The sequence below is a fragment of the Corvus cornix genome, chromosome 2 (assembly GCF_000738735.6).
Source record: "Corvus cornix cornix isolate S_Up_H32 chromosome 2, ASM73873v5, whole genome shotgun sequence".
Lineage (NCBI taxonomy): Eukaryota > Metazoa > Chordata > Aves > Passeriformes > Corvidae > Corvus > Corvus cornix.
In genome coordinates this window covers 145,180,582-145,201,375 of record NC_046333.1, presented here as the reverse complement: position 1 = coordinate 145,201,375, position 20,794 = coordinate 145,180,582, and the positions used below count along the sequence as shown (strand labels likewise).

Below are 20,794 nucleotides of genomic sequence, written 5' to 3'. Positions count from 1 at the left end.
AAGAAGAGACACGTAGCTTGTCTGATCAATGCCAGGTATTCTAGAAGGTTCACATATGTCAGTGTCTTTTAGTTTTTGTTGCATGGTACAGTATAGCCTAAGAATGGCAGGTAAGTGTTGCTGGCTTCTGCTATGCATGTTTTATTACTTTCTTTTGAGATGTGCTGTTTCTTTACCCAGCTGTACATCAGCAAGCATAAAATAAGGAAATTAATGTTCAAGTACATTTTGACCATGTAATAAAAATACAATGGAATAGCATAATAAAAATATTGATGAAGTATTATGATATGGATAATTTGAGGTGCATTATATCTTTTTTTCCCTTGAATTGTTTTTCAGTTTGATGAAACAGTAGCAGTTGTTTATATTAGTTATAATACAAAAGAAAATGCTTGATGAAATACGGTTTTGCTTCAATGACATTTAAAGTTAAAACTTCTCCAAACCCTTACCCTGTAGTGTTGATTTTTATCACTTGTCTCTTCTGAATATATTGGTATTAAAAGATGCTAGTCATACAAGTTATTCATAAAGGGAAGATTATCAAGGGCTGTGTTCAAAAATCAGAAAGTAAAATTTGTGTAAGACCAACTCTCGCATATTGTCAGAGTAGGAAAATTTAGTGAAGTGGGAGAACTCTTGTGGGAGACCACTGGAGTTGTGAAGCTCCAGCCTAATCTGCAAATATTGAAAATTTAATTGGAGTAAATGAAATTCAAGTTAGCTGGATAGAAGAGGCATAGTTCTAAAATAAATTGCAATAAAATTACTGGGTTTTTTTCTTTTTAAATACAGATTCTTTAGCTATCAGTTTTGTTTTAAAATGCATGTTTTGAGCATGAACAGGATTTGGCATGAGAGTAAGCAGGTTGCTGACATGAAATGCTTACATATGCAGTCAAATTAAGTGACTTATATTATGGCCGAATTGTTAGACTGTTCTTTGTTCATTTTGGACCCTGTTCTGCGTTTGTCTCTGCTGCTATACTGTGTATCCATGCTTCTTTCTCCTCTGTTTCAGATAGCTTGCCTTGACAGGATCTTGGCTTTGACACAGCCAAGATCTTTCTTCAAGACTTGGCACTTAATCTTGTGATACTTAATGTTGTGGTTTTGTGTGGAAGGACAAGTAAGCTCTGTATTAAAAACAAATTTGCCGATTCTCTGTTACGCCTGGCCCAATAATAGGCAGTTTGAAGTCTTTTGTTCTTAAAGCCATGTATGTCTTTGGACTGAGCAGGCTCCAGTGTTTCTTGCATAGTACCATAAAGAGCTAAAAACTAATGTTCATAAAGCTTTCTAGTGCTAGAAACTTCAAATTTAGAAAAGTTTTAGACTTCTAACCGTTATTTTTCCCCCAGATGTTTATCTTGGTGCTAGAGTCCAGTGATTTGTGTGACTGACTATCAGAATCCATGCAAAAAATACGATGAAATGTTGGCTTTTGCTTGCCTCCACATTGGTTAAGCTTATGCTTTCTTTGGTCATTAACCTTACCTATTTGAAACAAATAGCTGTCTTGAGTATTGTTCTAAAGTCTGTGCAGTGCCTTTAGAACATGAGCAAAGTGCACAGGTCAATGTTGTTTACATAAAACGGACACCTAAAATGTGGGAAACTTCCAGCTCAACTTTTACGTTGGTGTCATTACTGTCACAGTTGCAAATCCTTTCCAAATGTACTGATTTGAATAGTAGCTAAAATGTAGTGTACTTTGAGATGGCGATCTCAAGCTAGTGCTGACAGTATCCTGCATTATCTCCAGAGAACTTGGCCATGGTTCAGAGGAGCCACAGAGACAGCATTCTCCATAGTAATGCCAACAGAGATGAATAAATTATTTCATCTCCAGTAGTCTGGCATTTTTTCCCCCCTTGTTTGTGAGTTTTGTCCCAGACAGTTTCAGATGACTTGATGTGTTCTTCCCTGGGAAAAATCTCAGTTTAAATAGTTTGCTGTGCAGTGTAAACTTTTAACCCCAAATTTCTCTCCCTACTAGTTCTGTAGGCTAGCCAAATATTATTTTAATAGTCACTAAATGTGTGTGTTCCCCACATGCAATATGTTGTCTCACTTTTGTAGCATTTAGTTCACATAACAGCGTTTGTATATTGTTTCAAGTCTCCTCTTCTGTCTCTATTACCGTGTGAGCATCCTGCAGTCTAAATGTATATTGCATCTGGTGCAGTAACATTCTGATTAAATTTAAAATTAATTTACAGTTGAACTCCCCATTTACTTGCAGAACCTCCATCTTCCCTTTTCTTCCTATTGGATTAAAAATAGTAAAGTTGCCCTGAATAACCAGGGGTCAACTCCTGTGGCCACAATATCAAGCATTAGAACATCTCGGTGAGCTGTGCTGCTCTTACCGGGTTTGTTCTTTCTGTGGAAAGCATTGCTGATAAAGGCACGGCTGTGTTGTAACATTGTAGCAGGAACTTAAATGGACATGGAAATTCTATACCTCTTTCAGCCTCCTGTTTGGATGCCTGGCACTGCTGGCTGCTGTTGTTTTAGCTGCCAAGAGTAACTCCAGAAGTACAACTCCCTTTCCTGCTCTGTGCACGCCCCGGTTGGGAAAAAGGAGTTCCACAGTTAGTGATTCTCAAGTGAAGGTCCTGTAGCTTGAGTCCTCAGGTACATACTGAGGGATGCTATTCCCATAATATGGGAATGCTGCCTCCATCTATTCAAGATGATAACAGTGCTTAGGAAGAGGGACCTCTCCTTTGTTCTTCCCTGTGATGGGCTTACGGAATACAGTGCCCTGACCAGCACTGGGAAGCAAATAAACTAATTTTGCTCTGGGTCAGCCAGCATTAGGCCCTAAAGATTTTTTATATCATGCCTTTTAACCCCTAATAACATCTTAAATATTTTGTGAAGGGATAATTTAAATTTATTTTAAATTAAAATAATTTAAATTTGCTTTTTAAATTTGATCTCTGTTTTAGAGATGGCAGAGGAAAGGAGTTGGGACAAATCAGGTTTACGGATTTCTTTTATTGGAGAGGACTAGGTTGACTGAAAATGTGATACCAACCAAAAGAAATAACTCAGTACCTACTTGGTTTTAAAACAGATTGATACTTAGAAGTTGGTAATAATCAAAACAAAAAAAAACCAAAAAACAAACAAACAAAAAAAAAACCAAAAAGAAACCCAAAAAAACAAAAACCACCCCAACAAATTAAGTATCAACCATTGGTTTAAGTTTCCTGGAACATTTTAGGGAAATGAAATACAGTAGTTGGCTGATTACATCCTACACTGAGAGGTGGTGATGGTGTTGATTTGCCTAGCCAGCTGTCCAGTGAAGAGCACTAAATTTGTATCTAGAAGATGATTTTCATTTCTAAACATGGAGGGTCATAGTACTACAGCTGTTCTGCTCACTGGTGGGTTTTGAAATGAGGAGCAGGAGTTCTTGTGGCCCCTCCTGCTCTGCCCCTTCCAGTGTTGAAAAATGAACTCTCCTTGCTACACAGGGTAAAGAAAAAAATGGCATGAAAAATTAAATAGGCAGGAGATGTTCTCAGTGTGAGACAATCCAAGTGACAAGTCTTGATTGCATTATTTAACAACTCAATCTGGAATGCTACAGAGCTTTACGTCTTAGTCTGTATTTCACTATAGCATTTCATGTTCGTGCATGAACTGCTGCCAGTCAACTGGTGCTTCCCTGTCTGCTCTTTTCCCTCATTTTTTGTCTTCATTTCTTACAGCAGTCTTCAGCAGCTTTCAAAATTATGTGACCTTTGTGATGATCTGAAAAGCACTGGCCACTTTTACTCGATGCCTAATCAATGTGGTGCTCTTTTATTTATTTATTTTTAAAGGAGCGACCAGGTTCTTTTTAACCTGTGCTAATTCTTTGTTTCTCAAAAGATGAGTTAAACTGTTGCAAGGTCTATATATAGGGATATTTGTTAATAAAGCCCACTCTTAATGCATTAAACTACAAAACATAAGAGATATTATGCAAAAATTACAGCAAAATCCAGACAGGCAATGCATGTGAAATTTATTTTCTCCTAATACAAACTTTGTTTTCTCTTGTATTTTTCTAGTGTGTAACACTAAGATACTGTGGGAGTTTTATTTCCAATGTAAAGATGTACCTAACTTCCATGGGAAGTTGTACATATGGATCATGGAAAAAGTGCTTCTAAAAAGACATTTCCCAGACTCTTCAAACAACACGAAGTCATGAGGATATATTATCCTTAATAACTTTTGTTTGTCCCTATAAAAAAGAATCTATTGCTAATACCCTGATTTTTGGCACTGGAAATAATGGACTAAAATACAATTCTATTTAATCCATAACCTATTCTGACCATGTTAACAGAGAAGTGGGGATTTTTTTACAAGAGCTTCAGTAACTAACAATTATTTTTTAAAATATGAGTCTATAAGGAACTAACCTTATAGCTTCCATCAGAATTTTAAAAGAAAAAAAATGGTTTCAGGTAAACCATGTTTGAGATATTTGTACTAGGTGATTGTTTTTAAAGGGTAAAACCTTTTGTTGATTCTTCTCAAAACATACTTCTTACAGAATCACATTTAAAAATGTACCTGTAGCTTTTTGAAATTATGACCCAATATACTTTTGGGAAGTCCTTAACTAATTAGAAAAAAAATGGGAGACAGCTTATATCTTTAAAGACAGGGGACAAGAAAAAAAAGCCCTACACAAACTCACACTAGATCTTCTTGTTCTCAGCTCTGATTGTGCAATAAAGTGCAATAAAGAATATGTTTTGAGAATTAAATATATTTAGAAATAAAAGATACAGCTCCTTTCCCAACCAGTTAAAGATGAGGCAGACAAGATGGAAAATAATCTGATGCAGTGTTTCTAGATAACAATAGACATGGATATCTCCTGTGCTGTCTGCAGTGAGCGTGTCCTTTGAGTGTTTAGCTAAGTTTCTTCCAGCCTCTACTGCACCCCAAGGTGATATTATATGATAGTCATAAAGACAACTCATCAGAATTTCTTCTCCTAACTCAGTTTTAAATAAGTCAAGAAGATTGAATCCAGGTGAATTTTTGGGATGGTAAATTAAGAGACTACTAAAATGAATACAATTAGTCTCTTGGAGTTCCTTACACATTGCAGTAGCTCTTCAGAGAATGAAAATTCTTGATGAGTTGCTGCATGAAGAATTTGTCCCATAGGTGATGGTGTGCCTATTGAATTCCATGTTGTTGTTAAAAAAATATATATATACATTTAATATGTTCTGCTGTTTAGATGCCCAACCTACAGAATCTGAAAAGGAAATTTATAATCAGGTGAATGTAGTGTTAAAGGATGCAGAAGGAATACTGGAAGACTTGCAGTCATATAGAGGAGCTGGCCATGAAATACGAGAGGTGAGCTAGAGCGCTACAATTGTGCACAACCTGTGGTTGTTCATTGTCTGATCTTAACCAAATACTGCTGGGGTTTAACTTTGCTTGCAGGAGCTGTTTTGGCAGAGCATGTTGTCTATTAAAATCACTGTCTTGAATTTCTGCTCTGGAATGTTTCTTTTTAACAGCAAAACAGATGTTGCTTGTTTCAATCATATTAATCCACATATATATTAGCAAATGATGCTTCTCAGAGTTTTTAGTGAATTGTTGCTATTGATTTTTCTTTGTATTCGCACATATGCTCTTTTTGAGTTAATAGTGAATTTGGAAAGAGCGTGGTGTGACTACAGTGCAATATTGAGTAGTGTTGGCATCCTCTTGTATGGTAACTGGAGAAGCCTGGTTTGGTAATCCTAACACAAAGGCATCTCATTTTCAATCCCTTTTAATTGACTTTTATTTACTAAAGTAGATGTTTGGATCAGAAGCAAAGTTCCTGTACAGAACGTCACTCCATTTTTCCTTTGTTTAAGAAAGGGTGGGATAAATACTCTCCCAACCCCCTTTCTTTCTTCCTCACATGCAGCAATGGGGGCTGCTTTGCTCCTGAAGGAAGGAGTTACTCACTGTAACATACCCTTAAAAAATAGTACTAGATAGGAGGAGTGTCTGCTCACTCCATATGAATTGAGATACTAATAGCCATTCAGCTTTGAGAGTTTTTCTCTTCAAGGAATTCATAAGGTAGGTTTAAGAAGGATAACTGTCACACAAAACCCTTAGGAGGGAAGATAGCTTACTTGTTCTTTAAGGAAGGAGTGTTTTCAGGGACAGGCTGTAGGATCAGGCAGGAATGTGTGCCTGCAGATCCCAAGGAGAAATGAGAGATACTCTTCTGAGAGGAGGTAGACATGGCAGGAAGGAAAGTTTCTAGAACCAGAGAGGAGTGTGCTGCAAGCCACAGCCCAGGGTTGGCCAAAACAGTTTTTGTAATCAAGAACTTGACAGTGAAAATGTTGCCGGAGAGTTATGAGCATTTTATTTGTGTTTTCTTAGTATATTTCCAGTTGCTAACTGGAGAGGTTGCATTTAAGGTATTCTGTGTCAGGGAAGTTTACTGCAAAGACAAAGCCTATAAATTTATCCCTCAAGGCTGTGGTATACATTATGTCCTGGCGGTGCTTTATGTTGTTGATTATGCTTAAATGTTCCTACTGTAATACTTAGCCTGAATTTCACAGCCATTTTTTTTCTTTGCAAATTTGGGAATTAGTGATAGATACCAACATTAGGATGAGGCTTTGATCGCTAAATTTTTTTTGCTTGGAGTAACCACAATAAAGTTGTTAATTTTAATTAACTAGATCTGGTTATGTAAATTTTCTTATCTGAGTAACTTGATTTTTAACCATTTCTTTATACTCTCTCCAAGCTGTTTTCCTGTTCAGGATGCTTACTTTCAACACAATTATTTAGACCTTTTTGGAACAGACATGGGTTAGTACATACTTGTCTCTCAACTGAAAACTTCTTAGTAGGTAGATTTTTAATTATTAGCTCTTCAAGCAGTTGTTCTGCATAGGTGTTTTGGTTTTTTGTGTTTTGTTGTTTGGGGCTGTTTTGTCAGCAGTGCATCAGTTATTCCCAATCTAAGCATACTTTTCTTCTTTTTTTTTCTAATTTAAGGCAATACAGCATCCAAATGATGAGAAGCTGCAAGAGAAGGCATGGGGTGCAGTTGTTCCACTAGTAGGCAAACTAAAGAAATTCTATGAATTTTCTCAAAGACTAGGTGAGTAGAAAGGTGTTAAATAAAGGGGGTTTTTTTCTTCATTAATTAGTATATTTGGCATATTCATATGTGATCACATCTAGGTCAGCTCCTTAGTGGAAAAAAGCTCGTATTGCATAGATTCCTCCCATACACTGGATTGGATGACAGCAAACTTGCTTCAGTGGATACCTGAGAGGAGAGAGAGATTGGCAGCATACTTGTTACTCTTCCTGTACTCCTTTAGTTACTCTGGAAAGCAGTAACTAGCTGACTGACTCGAAATGAATGGACTAAATAATCAGAAATTAATTCTTTCAGTATTTTTGTTACCAAGACTATTTAAAAGAGATTGTATTATTCCTCCCTAAACACCAGAAATAATTTGATCTGGGGAAATGCCTGGTCTTGGTTCATACAGATGCAATACTTGAGATGGTGCTTCATGCCTCTTTTGAAACTCACTGATGTGGTGGCTAAACTGATAAAACTTATCAGACTTGTTTTTTCACCAGCTTTCTGTTGTTATCTCATTTTTTATCAAATTTATTAGCATAGCTTGTAAAAAATGTGTTTAAAACATGGAAACTTTGTGCAAGCAAGTTCTGCTATTTTAAATGGGTGAGGTATTTTTCTCAAGAAGATGAACAGGAAGTTAGATTATAAGTTGATCTTGAATAACGTGACTTGTGCTTACAGTTAAGTGCCTCTTGAATTCTGTCTTCTCGTAAAGGCTGAAGTCTGCTAACACAGGTTATTGAAATGTGTTTTACACAAGTATTGCAGACAAAGCTTGAGTAAAACTTTTCAAGAAGGTTTTTTGGTGGCTGTCAGTGCTGATGAGACCTGGTACAGCAATTTGTAAGTAAATATGACAGCAGTGACACATAGATAAGCAATCAGTCAAGCCTCTTTATTATTAATCACCATGTATTTTGGCAGACGTATGTTTTAAGTCTAGCATGCAAATATCAGCCAATATTGATACAAGAAGCAGGTGCAGTTGTTTATTGCAAAATTGTCTCCTGTCACTGCAGAGGCAGGACTGCGAGGCCTGCTGGGAGCCCTGACGAGCACTCCGTATTCCCCAACACAGCACCTGGAGCGAGAGCAGGCTCTTGCTAAGCAATTTGCAGAAATTCTTCACTTTACACTCCGTTTTGATGAGCTCAAGGTAAGAGTTTGTAATCAAGAAGGCTGGAAAAAGAAGCCAAGTCTGTTCAGTGAAGCAGTCTGAGTTGTGTTCTATTCTGGAATAGAATGTGCAGTGGGTATTCAAATATCCAATATGCTTGGCTTGCTCTCCTGACCTAGAGTTAGATTAAACTGGAAAGCAGATGAAATATCATATTAGCTTTAGGCACTTGTTGTATTTCAGTTTATATTAATCATGTTTCTTCACCCAAATTTGGCATATCTCTTGGGATAATGCTGCTGCTTTTAGCTCATGTGCACCCATAGTCCAGCTATTTTCTTCCTAATGTGCAAAGAAGTAAGCTGAAATGATAATTAATTTGCTGGTCTGGTCCTTCGAGTCAAATTAGCAAAGTAATGTTTTTCAGCCTACTAATTTCCAGCTTTTATTTAGAAGACTGATCCTTTTCTTGTTCCAGTTAGAGCTTGTTCTGAATCTGAGAAACCAGAAAGCTTCTTGTTGTGGTTCCCAGTTCCCAACATGTCACAGGCCTTTTTGCTTCAGGAAGTTGAATGTTTTCTTGTTGGGTATATTATATTTTACAAAAACTTGTTCTAATATTTTTCTTGAATTTGTCACAACTCTCTTGCTTCTGTGTCTACATAGATGACAAATCCTGCTATACAGAATGACTTCAGCTACTATAGAAGAACTCTGAGCCGCATGAGGATTAACAATGTCCCAGTAGGTAACCCTTGGATGAGATGAAATGTAATCTTCTGCTACCACCTCTCTTCTCCATACACAGAACAACTAAACCCTTTCTTCTGTTTTTTAGGCAGAGGGAGAAAATGAAGTAAATAATGAGTTGGCAAACAGAATGTCTTTATTTTACGCTGAAGCGACGCCAATGTTGAAAACCTTAAGTGATGCCACAACAAAGTTTGTGTCAGAGGTAAGAGTATAAATTTATGGCTTGGATAATGTGCTTCAGAGCACTGCAGGGCCAGACATAATGGGGAACACAACTTCCACCATCTAGAAATAAAACTTAGGGTTTGAAGCCTCAAGAAATGTAACATGTCTTTCCCAGATGTTGTAGGGTTAGGGACTCCAGCCAGGCACTCTGTGTGTGTGTTGCCAAAAGCTAATGGATAGTGTCGCATCAGTAGTGATGACTTTCCTCAAAGAGGGAGGTGGGACAGGTAACTATTTTGCCTGTATTGTGATGGTGATATAGAGCAGAAATTTCAGAAAATTGAAAGGGAAACAGCTTGATTCTTTGTGCTTGAAAAGGAATGGAATTGAAATGTAGCTTTCTTTTCTCCTTCCCAAGACACTCTTGTTACACTGTGTAAAGTCAAGTATACTGCATTATTGCAAAAGGGAGGAGGAACCTGAACTGGAAAAGTATTTCAACATTTTGAGACATCCCTATTTATCCTTGACTACCCAGTCACTACAAGTATTGTGCTTGCCCTCTGGTAACTGTGATGATTTTTGGCTTACATGCAAAAAATGCACACTATTTCTTAGTAAAAAATAATTGTACTTTACATAATTAATACAAAGTTACATTTATCTTCTAATGGTTTTTTTGCTGAGTTCTGCTTTATACTTGAAATGCCTGAAGAAAATTGTCCTCTTGTTTTATGTTTTCTTTATGATATTTATCTGCAACAATTTTAAGTTTTACTATTACAGCAGATGAATATATTTGGCTATAGAAATTTTTGGTTTTGTAGGAGTAGGTTAGATGATTCCTTCAAAACTTTCCAAAAGTCAACCATGTTAATGGTGTAATTTTTTGACTACAAACAAGCAGGCAAAGCCTATGTGGTAGCCTTTCCTTTGTAAATTGCTAATCTGTATGGTAACATTTAAAAAAAAAACCAAGACTACCTGACTTACCATAGCTGTGTTGATGTTTTTAATTGCTCCACATTGCCATGCCAGCAGATAACTGGTTTGACTTAGGTTTTGACGTATAATATTTCACAGTAATTGAATTGGAAACTGTTAATCTTCTTTTGCAGAATAAAAATTTACCGATAGAGAATACAACAGATTGCTTAAGCACCATGGCAAGTGTGTGCAGGGTCATGCTGGAAACCCCGTGAGTACAAACAGTGCTTGGGTTGGGTATGAGTCATCTCTCTATTTCAGACCTGACTAGTGATGCATGAGGTGAAAGAAATATAATCAGGGTAATTAGGAACTATGGTGTTTCCTTTTTATCAGCCTAGTTGTTTACCTTGACATGAAACCCCCTTGTCTCATTTTGCTAGCCACGCAAATCATGCAGTCTACTTTTCTGAACACATTAATATTTAAAAATAGAATGGCTATGGAAGCTAGACAACTTCTTGGCACTCTTTATAAGTGGTTTTCTCATGTATAATTCAGAGGAATAGACTATTTGAGCATGATTGCCTAGGGCCTCCTGAAAGTGGGGGCTGTGGGCAATGCAGGGGATTGTCCTTGCGGGCTGGCCCGGCTGATGGCTCTAACAAAATGACAGTGCTCCTCTCAGGGGAATTAAGAGACAACTTCTAGGCATGAAGGCAGTCAGTTGTCTACTGTACATTGAGAGGCACTGGGAGTATGACCAAAGTCAGACTAAACTTGGATTATTTTTTTAAATCTGTTTCTTCTGTGTTCTAAATAGTTTTCTATTGGTAAAATTATTTGGGCATGAGCTATGTCTTTTTCAGTAAGTTTCTGTCCAAATACCACAGGACATTTGTTTTGGAGTACATTAAGAGCTCCAAGCATTTATACTCTTACCCTTCTTAAGAAGGGACTGTTCCATTAAAAAAAGTAGTTAAATGTTGTCCATTACCCTGCCTTTTTTTTTTCCTAAGTCAGAAGTTTGGATGTGTATTAGAAGGTGGCAGGGAGAAGTGTAGGAAGCATTGGAGACCAAGTTAGTATGTATTGTTTTAATGTTTTTTGTCTCTGAAAAAATCCAAATGGTATAGCAGGATCCTGTTTTAGGTTTGAGAATTTTTATTAATCTTCAGGTAACTTTCTAAACGGTCATCTGGCTTTTGTCAGGTTATTGAAAGGAATAAAGAAAACTCTCAAAAGTTTGGGGTTGGTGGATTTGGTTGGGTTGGTTGGTTTGTTTGTTTTTTCTCTGAGGATTTGTAGTAGAATTTTTGTCTTTAATCTTATTTTGGGTATTACTAGTATGTACTGTTATCTTGTGTTTCATAGATAATAACCTGTGGTTTTGAATTACAGTGAATATAGAAGCAGGTTTACAAATGAGGAAACAGTATCATTCTGTCTGAGGGTAATGGTGGGTGTCATCATACTCTATGACCACGTGCATCCGGTGGGCGCTTTTGCCAAAACTTCAAAAATTGATGTAAGTTTACTGTTGCTAAATAATCTCCTGAGTATTTAAATTCTATGTAGGCTCCTTTTCTGTCTTCCAGGTTCTAGTATCAGGTATATACACTGGGTTGGTGCTAAACAGGTAGCCGTGAGCAAAAATATATCTTTAAGTAGTGAGAAATACAAACTAGGCCTTCGGACGTGCAAGTGGGTCATGAAAAATCTGGTTTTTATGTAATTCAGGTAGTTTCTAGAAATATTTGTAGACAGTGCTTGTGTTGAAAGATCCAGATCAGAAATGTAATGGCTGAATGTAATAATTCTTAGTGGATTTATGATAAACATATATTTTTGCTCATGGTTCCATTTTTTTAACGTTGATAAAGCAGAGTTTCATATGAAAGTTGCATTGTCTAAAGTTATCATAGAATGGTTTGCATTGAAAGGGACTTTAAAGATCATCCAGTTCCAGCGCTCCTGCCATGAGCAGGGACACCTTCCACTGGACCAGGTTGCTTAAGGCCCTGTCCAACCTGGCCTTAAACACTTCCAGGAATGTGGCAGCCACAAGGTTCAAAGTCATTCTCCCTCATCTTATCACTCCATGCCCTTGTAAAATGTCTCTTTCCAGCTCTCTTGTAGCCCCCTTTATGTACTGGAAGGTGCTCTGTGGTCTCCCCAGAGCTTTGTCTTCTCCAGGCTGAACAGCCCCAGTTCTCTCAGCCTTTCCTCACAGGAAAGCCTTCTGATCATCTTCGTGACCCTCCTCTGGACTCACCCTGGCAGGTCCATGTCACACTCTTCTGCTGGGGACACCAGAGCTGGGTCCAGGTGGGGTCTTACAAGAGCAGTGCAGAGGTGAAGAATCTCCTCCCTCACCCTGCTGGCCACATTTCTTTTGCTGCAGCCCAGGACACATTTGCTTTCTGGGCTGCCAGAGCACATTTCCAGGTCATGTTGAACTTCTCATCCACCAATACCCCCAAGTCCTTCTCCTCAGGGCTGCTCCCAATCCATTCTCCACCCAGCCTGTATTTGTGCTTGGGATGCCCTGACCCAGGTGCAGGACCTTGCACTTGGCCTTGTTGAGCCTCATGAGGTTCTCAGCCTGTCCAGGTCCCTCTGGATGCCATCCCTTCCCTCCAGAGTGTCAGTAACACCACACAGCTTGGTGTCACCAGCAAAGTTGCTGAGGGTGCACTGATGCAGCTTTTTAAGTAGCTAAGCCAGTCTGTCGTAGGAAAATGTAGTACTGAAAGCTTAATTCCTTTCTAATACCCAGAAAATGTCTTTACACTGCTGCTATCTTAAAATATTTATTTTTGATCTTTGACAAACTGAATACAAAACATTCCTGTAAATTCAGAAGGTATTAGCATGGAAAAAACTAATTTTTTTAACTCCTAGATGAAAGGATGCATCAAAGTTCTTAAAGACCAGCCTCCTAACAGTGTAGAAGGCCTTCTAAATGCTCTCAGGTACTCCTCTTTGTTTCTTGGTTTGTTTTTTTTTTTTTTAATGTTTTGATATGAGTTTTCATGAATTGTTCAGGATATTTTCTTTATAGCAAAGTATTCAGTGACTCTTACAGGGAGAGGTGAATGTGATTATTGCAGGCTTTTCTTCCAATGTGTCTTGAGACAAGGATGTATGAAGCAGCCTCTGGGTTTTAAACCGGTTTGTGAGCTTGCAATTGTTCATTCTACGATAACTTTTTCTATGCATGCAGGTTAAGAATGAGTCAGTATGGCGTGGTAAGTAACTAGAAATTGTTCCTTTTGAGAAAGTACTTCAGGCACAAGTCTCTGTGTTTTGCTGTAGAATAGACGAGACAGGAATTTGCTACGTTGATTGGAGAAGAAAAACTAATAATGCAGTATATTAATCTAAAACCTGCTAATTTGGGCCAATAAAGCTGTATCTATAGTCAGTACCATGTTCTTTGCATGGGTGTCCAGCATTGGAGGAGTGGCAGAAAGTGCCAAAATGCGATAGGCAGATGAAGTCTTCCTTCTTGTCCTGACTTGGAAAAGTATCATTCCTTTGGTAACAAATAACTGTAACTGGGTGTTGTTACTCATGCACTTGCTTGGAATGTGGAAGCTTTAGTTTGTCTTGCCTGAAAGTGTCCGGTTGTGATTTATTTTCCTTATCTGCAGTGAAACTGCTTTAATTTCATTTGCTCTCTTTTTAATTTTTTTGTGTTATGAGGTGGTTAGTAGTGAAATAATGTGGTATTGTAGGTGGGTTCTTTTGCAAAGTCTTTTCAGATTATTAGTTAAAATAAAAAAAATCCATGCCTAATTAGAAACTTTATGTGATTATTTCCATGCTAAAATCATGTTCATCTCTGAACTTCATGTACATGACCAGTCTTTGAGATGGTGGTCAGTAAAAACACAGGCTTCCAGAGGGAAAATGCTGCATTATCATTTATTTTCTGACTAGTTTATTGTGATTGCAGCTGCAATGATCACCAGTCTTTACTAGTACCCCATTTTTTCCCATCATTGTTGACACCATGAAAGTACCTGGAAGGTGTAGTTCGGTTCTCACTGCACCGAGCAGTGACATTAACTTTTGGTTAATTACACAACCACAATTAACTTAATGGTTAGCAGTGTAAATCCAGTCCCTGCTCTCAAAGCTGTTCTTTCCCTGCTCCAACCCTTTCCATGCAGGGATGCTGTAATAGTCCTGGTTTTGTACATTTGATTGCTCATCTGGGTAGGGTATTTAAATCTTTTCTAAACCTCATTTGGAATTGTTAGAAAGAGATGCAGAGGTGAGCTGCTGTGTGCTTGTGTGATGAGAACAGGTTCAAGATGTCATCATGACAAATTAAGTCCAAATCTAAGTCTTTGATTCTGGAGGAACAAGAAGTTCTCTTGTTTTCCCAAGAGACAGATAATATGTTTCCAAAGCAAATGGAAGGTGGTATGGATTTTGGGGTGAGATCAGCTCTTTGTAATTTCAAATTCATCTGAGTACTGTAATCATGTTCAGCTTTTCCACATGGGCAGAATACCAAATGCAATAACTTTTCAGGATTTCAGAAAACCTTGGGCTACATGTTTGTTGAAAGTATAAATTACCAAAAAGTGCTGAAATCTACAGTGGTCTTAACTTCCGAACTAAAAAGTCATTATATATTTATCAAGTGAACAAGTGAAATAGTACTGCAGTTGTGGATAACAATGAAAGTGCTAATTTAACATGTTAAATTTAAATTACAAAATAAGTTTTTTTTGCTTTTAGATTAGTTAGGAAGGAGGATCAGGAAATTAATCATAAAAAAGCGTGCAATGAGGATATATTTTAAAAATAGAGATAGCTAAGTTTTTTATAGTGATTTAAAAATGTGCTATTGTTCTAGAGAATTTTGAAAGGGGAAGGAGCTGAAATAAGCACGTATATGCTCTGTAGTTTTAGCAGCACAGTCACTTAACTAAGCAGCAAATTAAGCTGAAAAGTGGTTAAATCCATTGTCTTTGAGGGATCTTAGAAAGGTTTGGTCACTGGAAGTTTTGAAGAAGAATTTCTGAAGCTGCTTTATTTGAAGATGTTTCCTGTGGGCAGAGCCCTCAGCATTAGTCTGGTGGATAATTACCTGTCACAAGTGCTACTGTGAGTTTACTATGACAGCCAATGTCCAGCTGCGGCTTATTTTGAGCTCCCCTTGGTGCAAGGCTGCTGGGTTATAATTCTGATTGATAATAGCATTTTCTGATCAGAACGTCTGATTTGTGTTCTCAGTGACCATGGAGTGGGTGATGATCCATGGCTGAGGGTTTTGCTCTGGTGTAGTCAGGTTGAACCATAAACAAAAAAATTACACATTTGTAAGCCAAAGTGCAATAGCATTTATGCTCATCTTGACTTTATTTCTGTGTTTAGGTACACAACAAAGCATTTGAATGATGAGACTACCTCCAAGCAAATTAAATCCATGTTGCAATAACAATTACCTGGAATTCGCACCTGCTGTAGACAGTATTCTGCAATGACTGAGATGCACAGATTTTTTTTTTTAGTGATTGCAACTACTATCTCGTTCATTCTTGCTTTTTATTTTCTCTCTTCCTGTTTACCTTTTTTTTTTTAATCACTTTCTTGTACCTAAGTAAGCTCAGACTTCTTTTCTGTGCCAAATCAATGAAAATTATCAATTCTGGAAAGTATTTCTACTTCTCAGAATAGCCATCCTAAGTGGCAGCTAATTATGCGTTGCATTTGGATTTCTCTGTACTGGGGAAAGATTTGTGACTTGAACTAAATATTTTTAAACTTGTGGTTTTTTTCTTTTTTTGAAAAACTAATATTTAATATTGCTTCTTCTGCATGGCAAGACTGCCTACTTCTGCTATTTAAAAATCCCTTGATGACTTCATTTTCTATTGCAGCTTATTTTCATGTGCAACCATGAGGAAACTAAAAGCAGATTTGTTTAAATTAACTGTGTTTGTACAAAATGGTACCCAACACAAAAGTTTTTTTAAATGAGTAAAAACTGTTTTGTTTAAAAGTTACGTTTGCATTTTGACTCATTTTTGTAAGGATGTATGTTGTATGTTTAACCTTTAATAACTAACGTTAAACTGTGGTGTGTGCGTAGCAAAATTACGTATGCATGTTCATGTCAAATGATTGGCTGTGGATAAGATAATAAAATCAGCTTTCATTTTTCTAAGTGTGGTTTGATTTACCAGTATTTTGAGTGAGATGTCTTCGTGCTCTTTGGATTTTTACAAAAAAATAAATTTATAAATTTTATATAGTGAAAACTCTTCTGTTTCATTACCAGTAACCAGTTGTCTAATTCACTGATTTAAGCCTAGCATGTTTTAGGGTTCTTACTCTTCACTCTGTGCTGCTTCCCTGTCTCCAGAATTATTACTCAGATAGGGTTTGTGGTGAGGAACTTGGTGCAATTCATATGGATCCCAGTGGACGTTGCTGATGAAGCTGCATCTGGGCTACCCTTGCTCCTCAGTACAGCCATCAGAAATGACACTGGGCTCTTTCCATACCAGGGGTGGGGAGATGAACTCCCCTGGCTCTACTGATGTGTACTCTTATGGGTCTAGGTATTTGTACTGTGTAAAATCTGAATAATCACAGCATACTAAATAACGTTTCTTCTTTGGGTAACAATTTATAGCAACAAGTCTTGCATAGGTTGGTGAAGAAATAAAAGCTCTTTTGGAGGGGAAAGGATTGAAGGGGAAAACATAGTGCCCTTCTGAAGGACCTTGGTAGTTAGATGGGCAGAGAGGAACTGTCTGAAATTCAGCAAAGGCAAATGCAGGGTCCTGCACCTGGGGGGGAACAGCACAGACTGGGGGCTGACCTGCTGGAAAGCAGCTGTGTGGAGAAGGAGCTGGGCGAGAGCAGCTGTCCATGAGTCAGCAGTGCCCTGGGGGCCAAGAGGGCCAATGGTGTCCTAGGATGCATCAGGAGGAGCCTTGCCAGCAGGTCAGGGAGGTGATCCTGCCCCTCTGCTCAGCCCTGGCAAGGCCTCACCTGGAGTGCTGTGCTCTGTTCTGGTCTCCTCAGGACAAGGCAGGTGTGGAGCTCCTGAAGTGTGTCCAGCATAGGGAGTGGAGCATCTCTCTTATGAGGAAATGCTGAGGGAGCTGGGCCTGTTCAGCCTCAAAAAGAGGTGACAGAGAGGGGACCTCATCAACATCTGTCAGTATCTGCAGGGAGGTGTCAGAGGGTGGACCAGGCTCTGCTCGGTGGTGCCCAGCAATAGGACAAGAGGCAACGGGCAGAAACTGATGCCCAGGAAGTTCCACTTGAATATGAGGAAGAACTTCTTCACTGTGCTGTGACCAAGCACTGGAACAGATTGTCCAGAGAGGGTGTGGAGTCTCCCTCACTGGACATTTCCAAGAACTATCTGGACATGATCCTGTGCCATGTGCTCTGGGATGACCCTGCTTGACCAGGGAGGTTGGACCAGATGACCCACTGTGGTCCCTTCCAGCCTTAGCCATTGTGGTATGCTGTGTAAACAGGAATTGAGAATGACTAGAAAACTGGAAAATGGTATGTTTTGCCCTGATGGGTAAACATTAGTGCTCCTCATGTGTTTGGTGCTGTTGTGATTATGTTTAACATGAGTTGTCAGCGTTCTGGAAAGGAGACTTGAAAGCTGCAGGCAATTGTGAGCCCCTCAGCTTTATTTGGTGGACAAGTAACGTTTTGTAACTTTGCATGCTGGCTCCAGATAGAACGTATCAGTGTGACCGTGGTGGCTTTCCTATGGATACCCCTTCTGCACCATCAAGAAATGTTTTCCTTTTTATCTTTTGTTTGTTTGTTTTGGAAGGAAGAGATCTGCAAACTTGTAAATCATTACACTTGAAGACTTTGGAGGAGGTTCAGGTGTATTCTGGGTACCTGTGTGTCCATCTCTGTTAGACAGGGCAATACATTTTTTCTTTCCTGCCAAAGATGCTTAGGCAAGGTCTCTGCCGCAGAGAAGCCAACCCATGTGCTTTGCTGGCCACAGGAATAAAATACTCTTGCTTTGGTATGATACTACTCTAGTCCTTTTGACAATATCACAGTTGAATCAAGCTGATAAAAAACAAAATTGGATTTGTTTGGGGTTTTTAAAAAGGAAAAAAAAATATTTTCCCCAGAATCATGTGATTGTAACAAACTGTATGCAACCAACCCTTCTCCAGGGATCTGAAAAGGAAACTGTCTTCATCAGTTCGTCACCTTGAGGAAAAAAAAGTATTTTTGTGTCATCCTTGGTGCTGCAAATACAGTTAAGGAGTAATAATCCCAGGAGGAGCAAATCATGCTCCTGTCCAGTGTTATTTTTGGGAAGTAAAGCTTTCTAAAAGAAATCTAATTTACAGAAAATGGATTTTAAGCACAGCTTGTGTATCTGACTTTTTTTTTTTTACTTCTGATCTTGTTGAAAAACACTTGAAACAGTAAATCAGGCTGGAGTGCTATTGTGGCAGAACCAGCCATACAGCAGATTCCTTCTTTGTCTTGTCTCTGTGGCTGCTGACTAAAACAACACAATTTCTTCAGTCGACTGTTTTGGACAGATCTTCCTTTCTGCCGCCCTGACAGCATCTTTGCTTTTAAACATCGTTGTTCTTGTGGTCTGAGAATAATTGGAGCTTTCCTTTATTTTCCTCTGGCATTTGTGTTTTGCAGTTTCTTTGGGTACACAGCTGGGACGGGAGATTAGAGCTGGCTTGCCTTGGAGTTGGCTGGCCCACAGCTCCACAAGCTTCCCCACTCATGAGCTTTCCAAGAAAACAGGCTCTTCCAGTGCACCAGGCATCAGCTGTTAGCAGTTTTGAGCTGAAACTGCTGTGTGTTCCTGCTCAAGTTTTGGTGCTTGTTCCTTGCAAAACCACTCTTTAATCTTTGTCTTCACTTTATCTGTGCTGGTGGGCAGGAGAGCAGCTGGCAGGCGCACCCAGCACTAAGTATTGGCCACTAAACAGCCTCTATGTAAGTTTTGGGGGAAAATCTACACAGTTTGGATGGCTCCACCCTGTTGTGTGTGATAGCCTGTAATTTTGGGGGGCTGGGCTGGGTGGCACTCAATGGTTAAAATAAATGCTATGCTCAAATTAGCCACCCTCCCTGTGCTGTGAGCTGGTGTAACCAGCCTGTAACTGTTGTGGGTGAAAGGCCTTCTCCTTGTGGTGCTGTGTCTCTTGAGTGTAAACACTATTGCTCCCTTCTTGTGAGCCTCAGCTTCCAGGCACAGATGGGTCTCTTGGGGAAACATCTACTGTGGTGTATGTCACAGACAGTAAGGAGGCTGCATGGCTGACAGTGTGTGCCACCCCCAGCTCTGGAATGGTTCTGCAGTTCACTAGTACCAGCCTGCTTGAGTGATGTTGATTTTGGTTCCTTAAATTTCACTTCAAATTATGGAAATGTCTCTCCTAAAAAAGTGTCCTTTCCTGTCCATATCTTATGTTTATAAACCACATCAGGATTTCACTTTGCCAGAAATGCTGCCTATTTCCATGTAGTTTTATTATGATTGGAGCAAATCTGGAGAAGAGGACCCTGAAATGGCCTTCTTGCATGTGGACTTGGAGCATTCCTGTGCAAACATCTCATTCTGGATGAACTGTCCTCTGGCTGCTTTCTCCTGGCTTGCAAGGCCAATCCCAGCATGTCTTTTGCAGCAGGGATGTGATTACTCTTCAGATTGCTGCTTCACTAGAAGGCTGCTCATCTTCCTTTTCTTTGGGTTTCTTAAGTTTGATGTTGTCTTTCTGTCCCTGCAAAGACTTAGACTTGTGAAATAACTAACAAGGAGTAGTTAAGGCAGTTGCTGTGAGTTTATAGTTAGTTGTGGGATTTGAGGAGTGTGTCAATAGGAAGTTCACTGTGGTGTTCCCTGGTGCCACAACTTGTAGTCACAAGTCCTGCTGGATGCAGGAGGCATCCTTGAGGGTGCCTTTTTTGGCTGTGGTGATGGTGTTGCTTCTTTCTCAAAATCTTGAGAAATAACACTGTGAAGCTGCTTCTTTTATGAAAACAGAAAACTATCTCTAAACTACCAAGTTGTTTGCCCTTTCTTGCCCTTTTGGTCTTTTTATCAGATAAGCCTGAGGAAAGTTTTTTGAGCCCTTCTCCCAAGCCCAGTATAGTGCCTGCTGGCAGATCAATAGTAGCAGCTTGGGGGTAGTGGAGCAAGGACTAAAGCAATCCCAGTATAAAGTTCATGGTATCAGTTTGCATATGAATTTTGTAATGAATGCTGTCACACAGGATATTTAAAAACTGGATGATTGCAACCAACTTGTTGCCCTGGATCTGGCCAGTGATCTGCTTCCCCCTGTGCTAATGGCCCTTTCAGGCTGGTCTCATCCCTCAGTTTTATCACTGTGATAAAGGTGCCTGGACAGGGTTACCTCTTCTGCCAAGGTTACAACAAAGGGGGCTGTATCCGGTGAGCACATCTAGCCAGGAGGTATCACCTGGTCTCTTACATCTGTTCCATGCTGTGGACTCTGTCACAGCTACAGCAGTGAGAAGCCGGCCTTTGTGGGGTTCTAGGGGACAGTGGTGAAGCTATCAAGCTACTACAGGTGTGTTACAAATTACAAGACTTGGCCAAGTGGTAGAATTGAGCTTTCTCAAGGGGATCTGCCAGATTAAACACTGCTCTTTCT

At 39.1% G+C, this 20,794-nt stretch overlaps 1 protein-coding gene across 6 annotated transcripts in view; it reads left to right on the top strand.

Annotated features, from left to right (window-relative positions):
• The window catches only part of CYRIB (CYFIP related Rac1 interactor B), a 75,935-nt gene extending 59,624 nt beyond the window's left edge, over window positions 1–16,311 (top strand). For 4 of the 6 annotated variants that reach the window (XM_039548819.1, XM_039548816.1, XM_039548817.1 and 1 more), the window contains 9 exons: window positions 5,270–5,391; window positions 7,060–7,165; window positions 8,182–8,318; window positions 8,946–9,023; window positions 9,118–9,234; window positions 10,316–10,395; window positions 11,526–11,652; window positions 13,029–13,099; window positions 15,519–16,018. In XM_039548819.1, coding sequence (XP_039404753.1) covers window positions 5,270–5,391; window positions 7,060–7,165; window positions 8,182–8,318; window positions 8,946–9,023; window positions 9,118–9,234; window positions 10,316–10,395; window positions 11,526–11,652; window positions 13,029–13,099; window positions 15,519–15,582 — 902 coding nt within the window. In that variant the 3' untranslated portion in view covers window positions 15,583–16,018. Of the gene's footprint in view, window positions 1–5,269; window positions 5,392–7,059; window positions 7,166–8,181; window positions 8,319–8,945; window positions 9,024–9,117; window positions 9,235–10,315; window positions 10,396–11,525; window positions 11,653–13,028; window positions 13,100–15,518 lie in introns of all 6 variants that reach the window. The other 2 variants (XM_039548818.1, XM_039548815.1) reach the window with 1 other exon arrangement.
• Window positions 16,312–20,794: the final 4,483 nt, after the last annotated feature.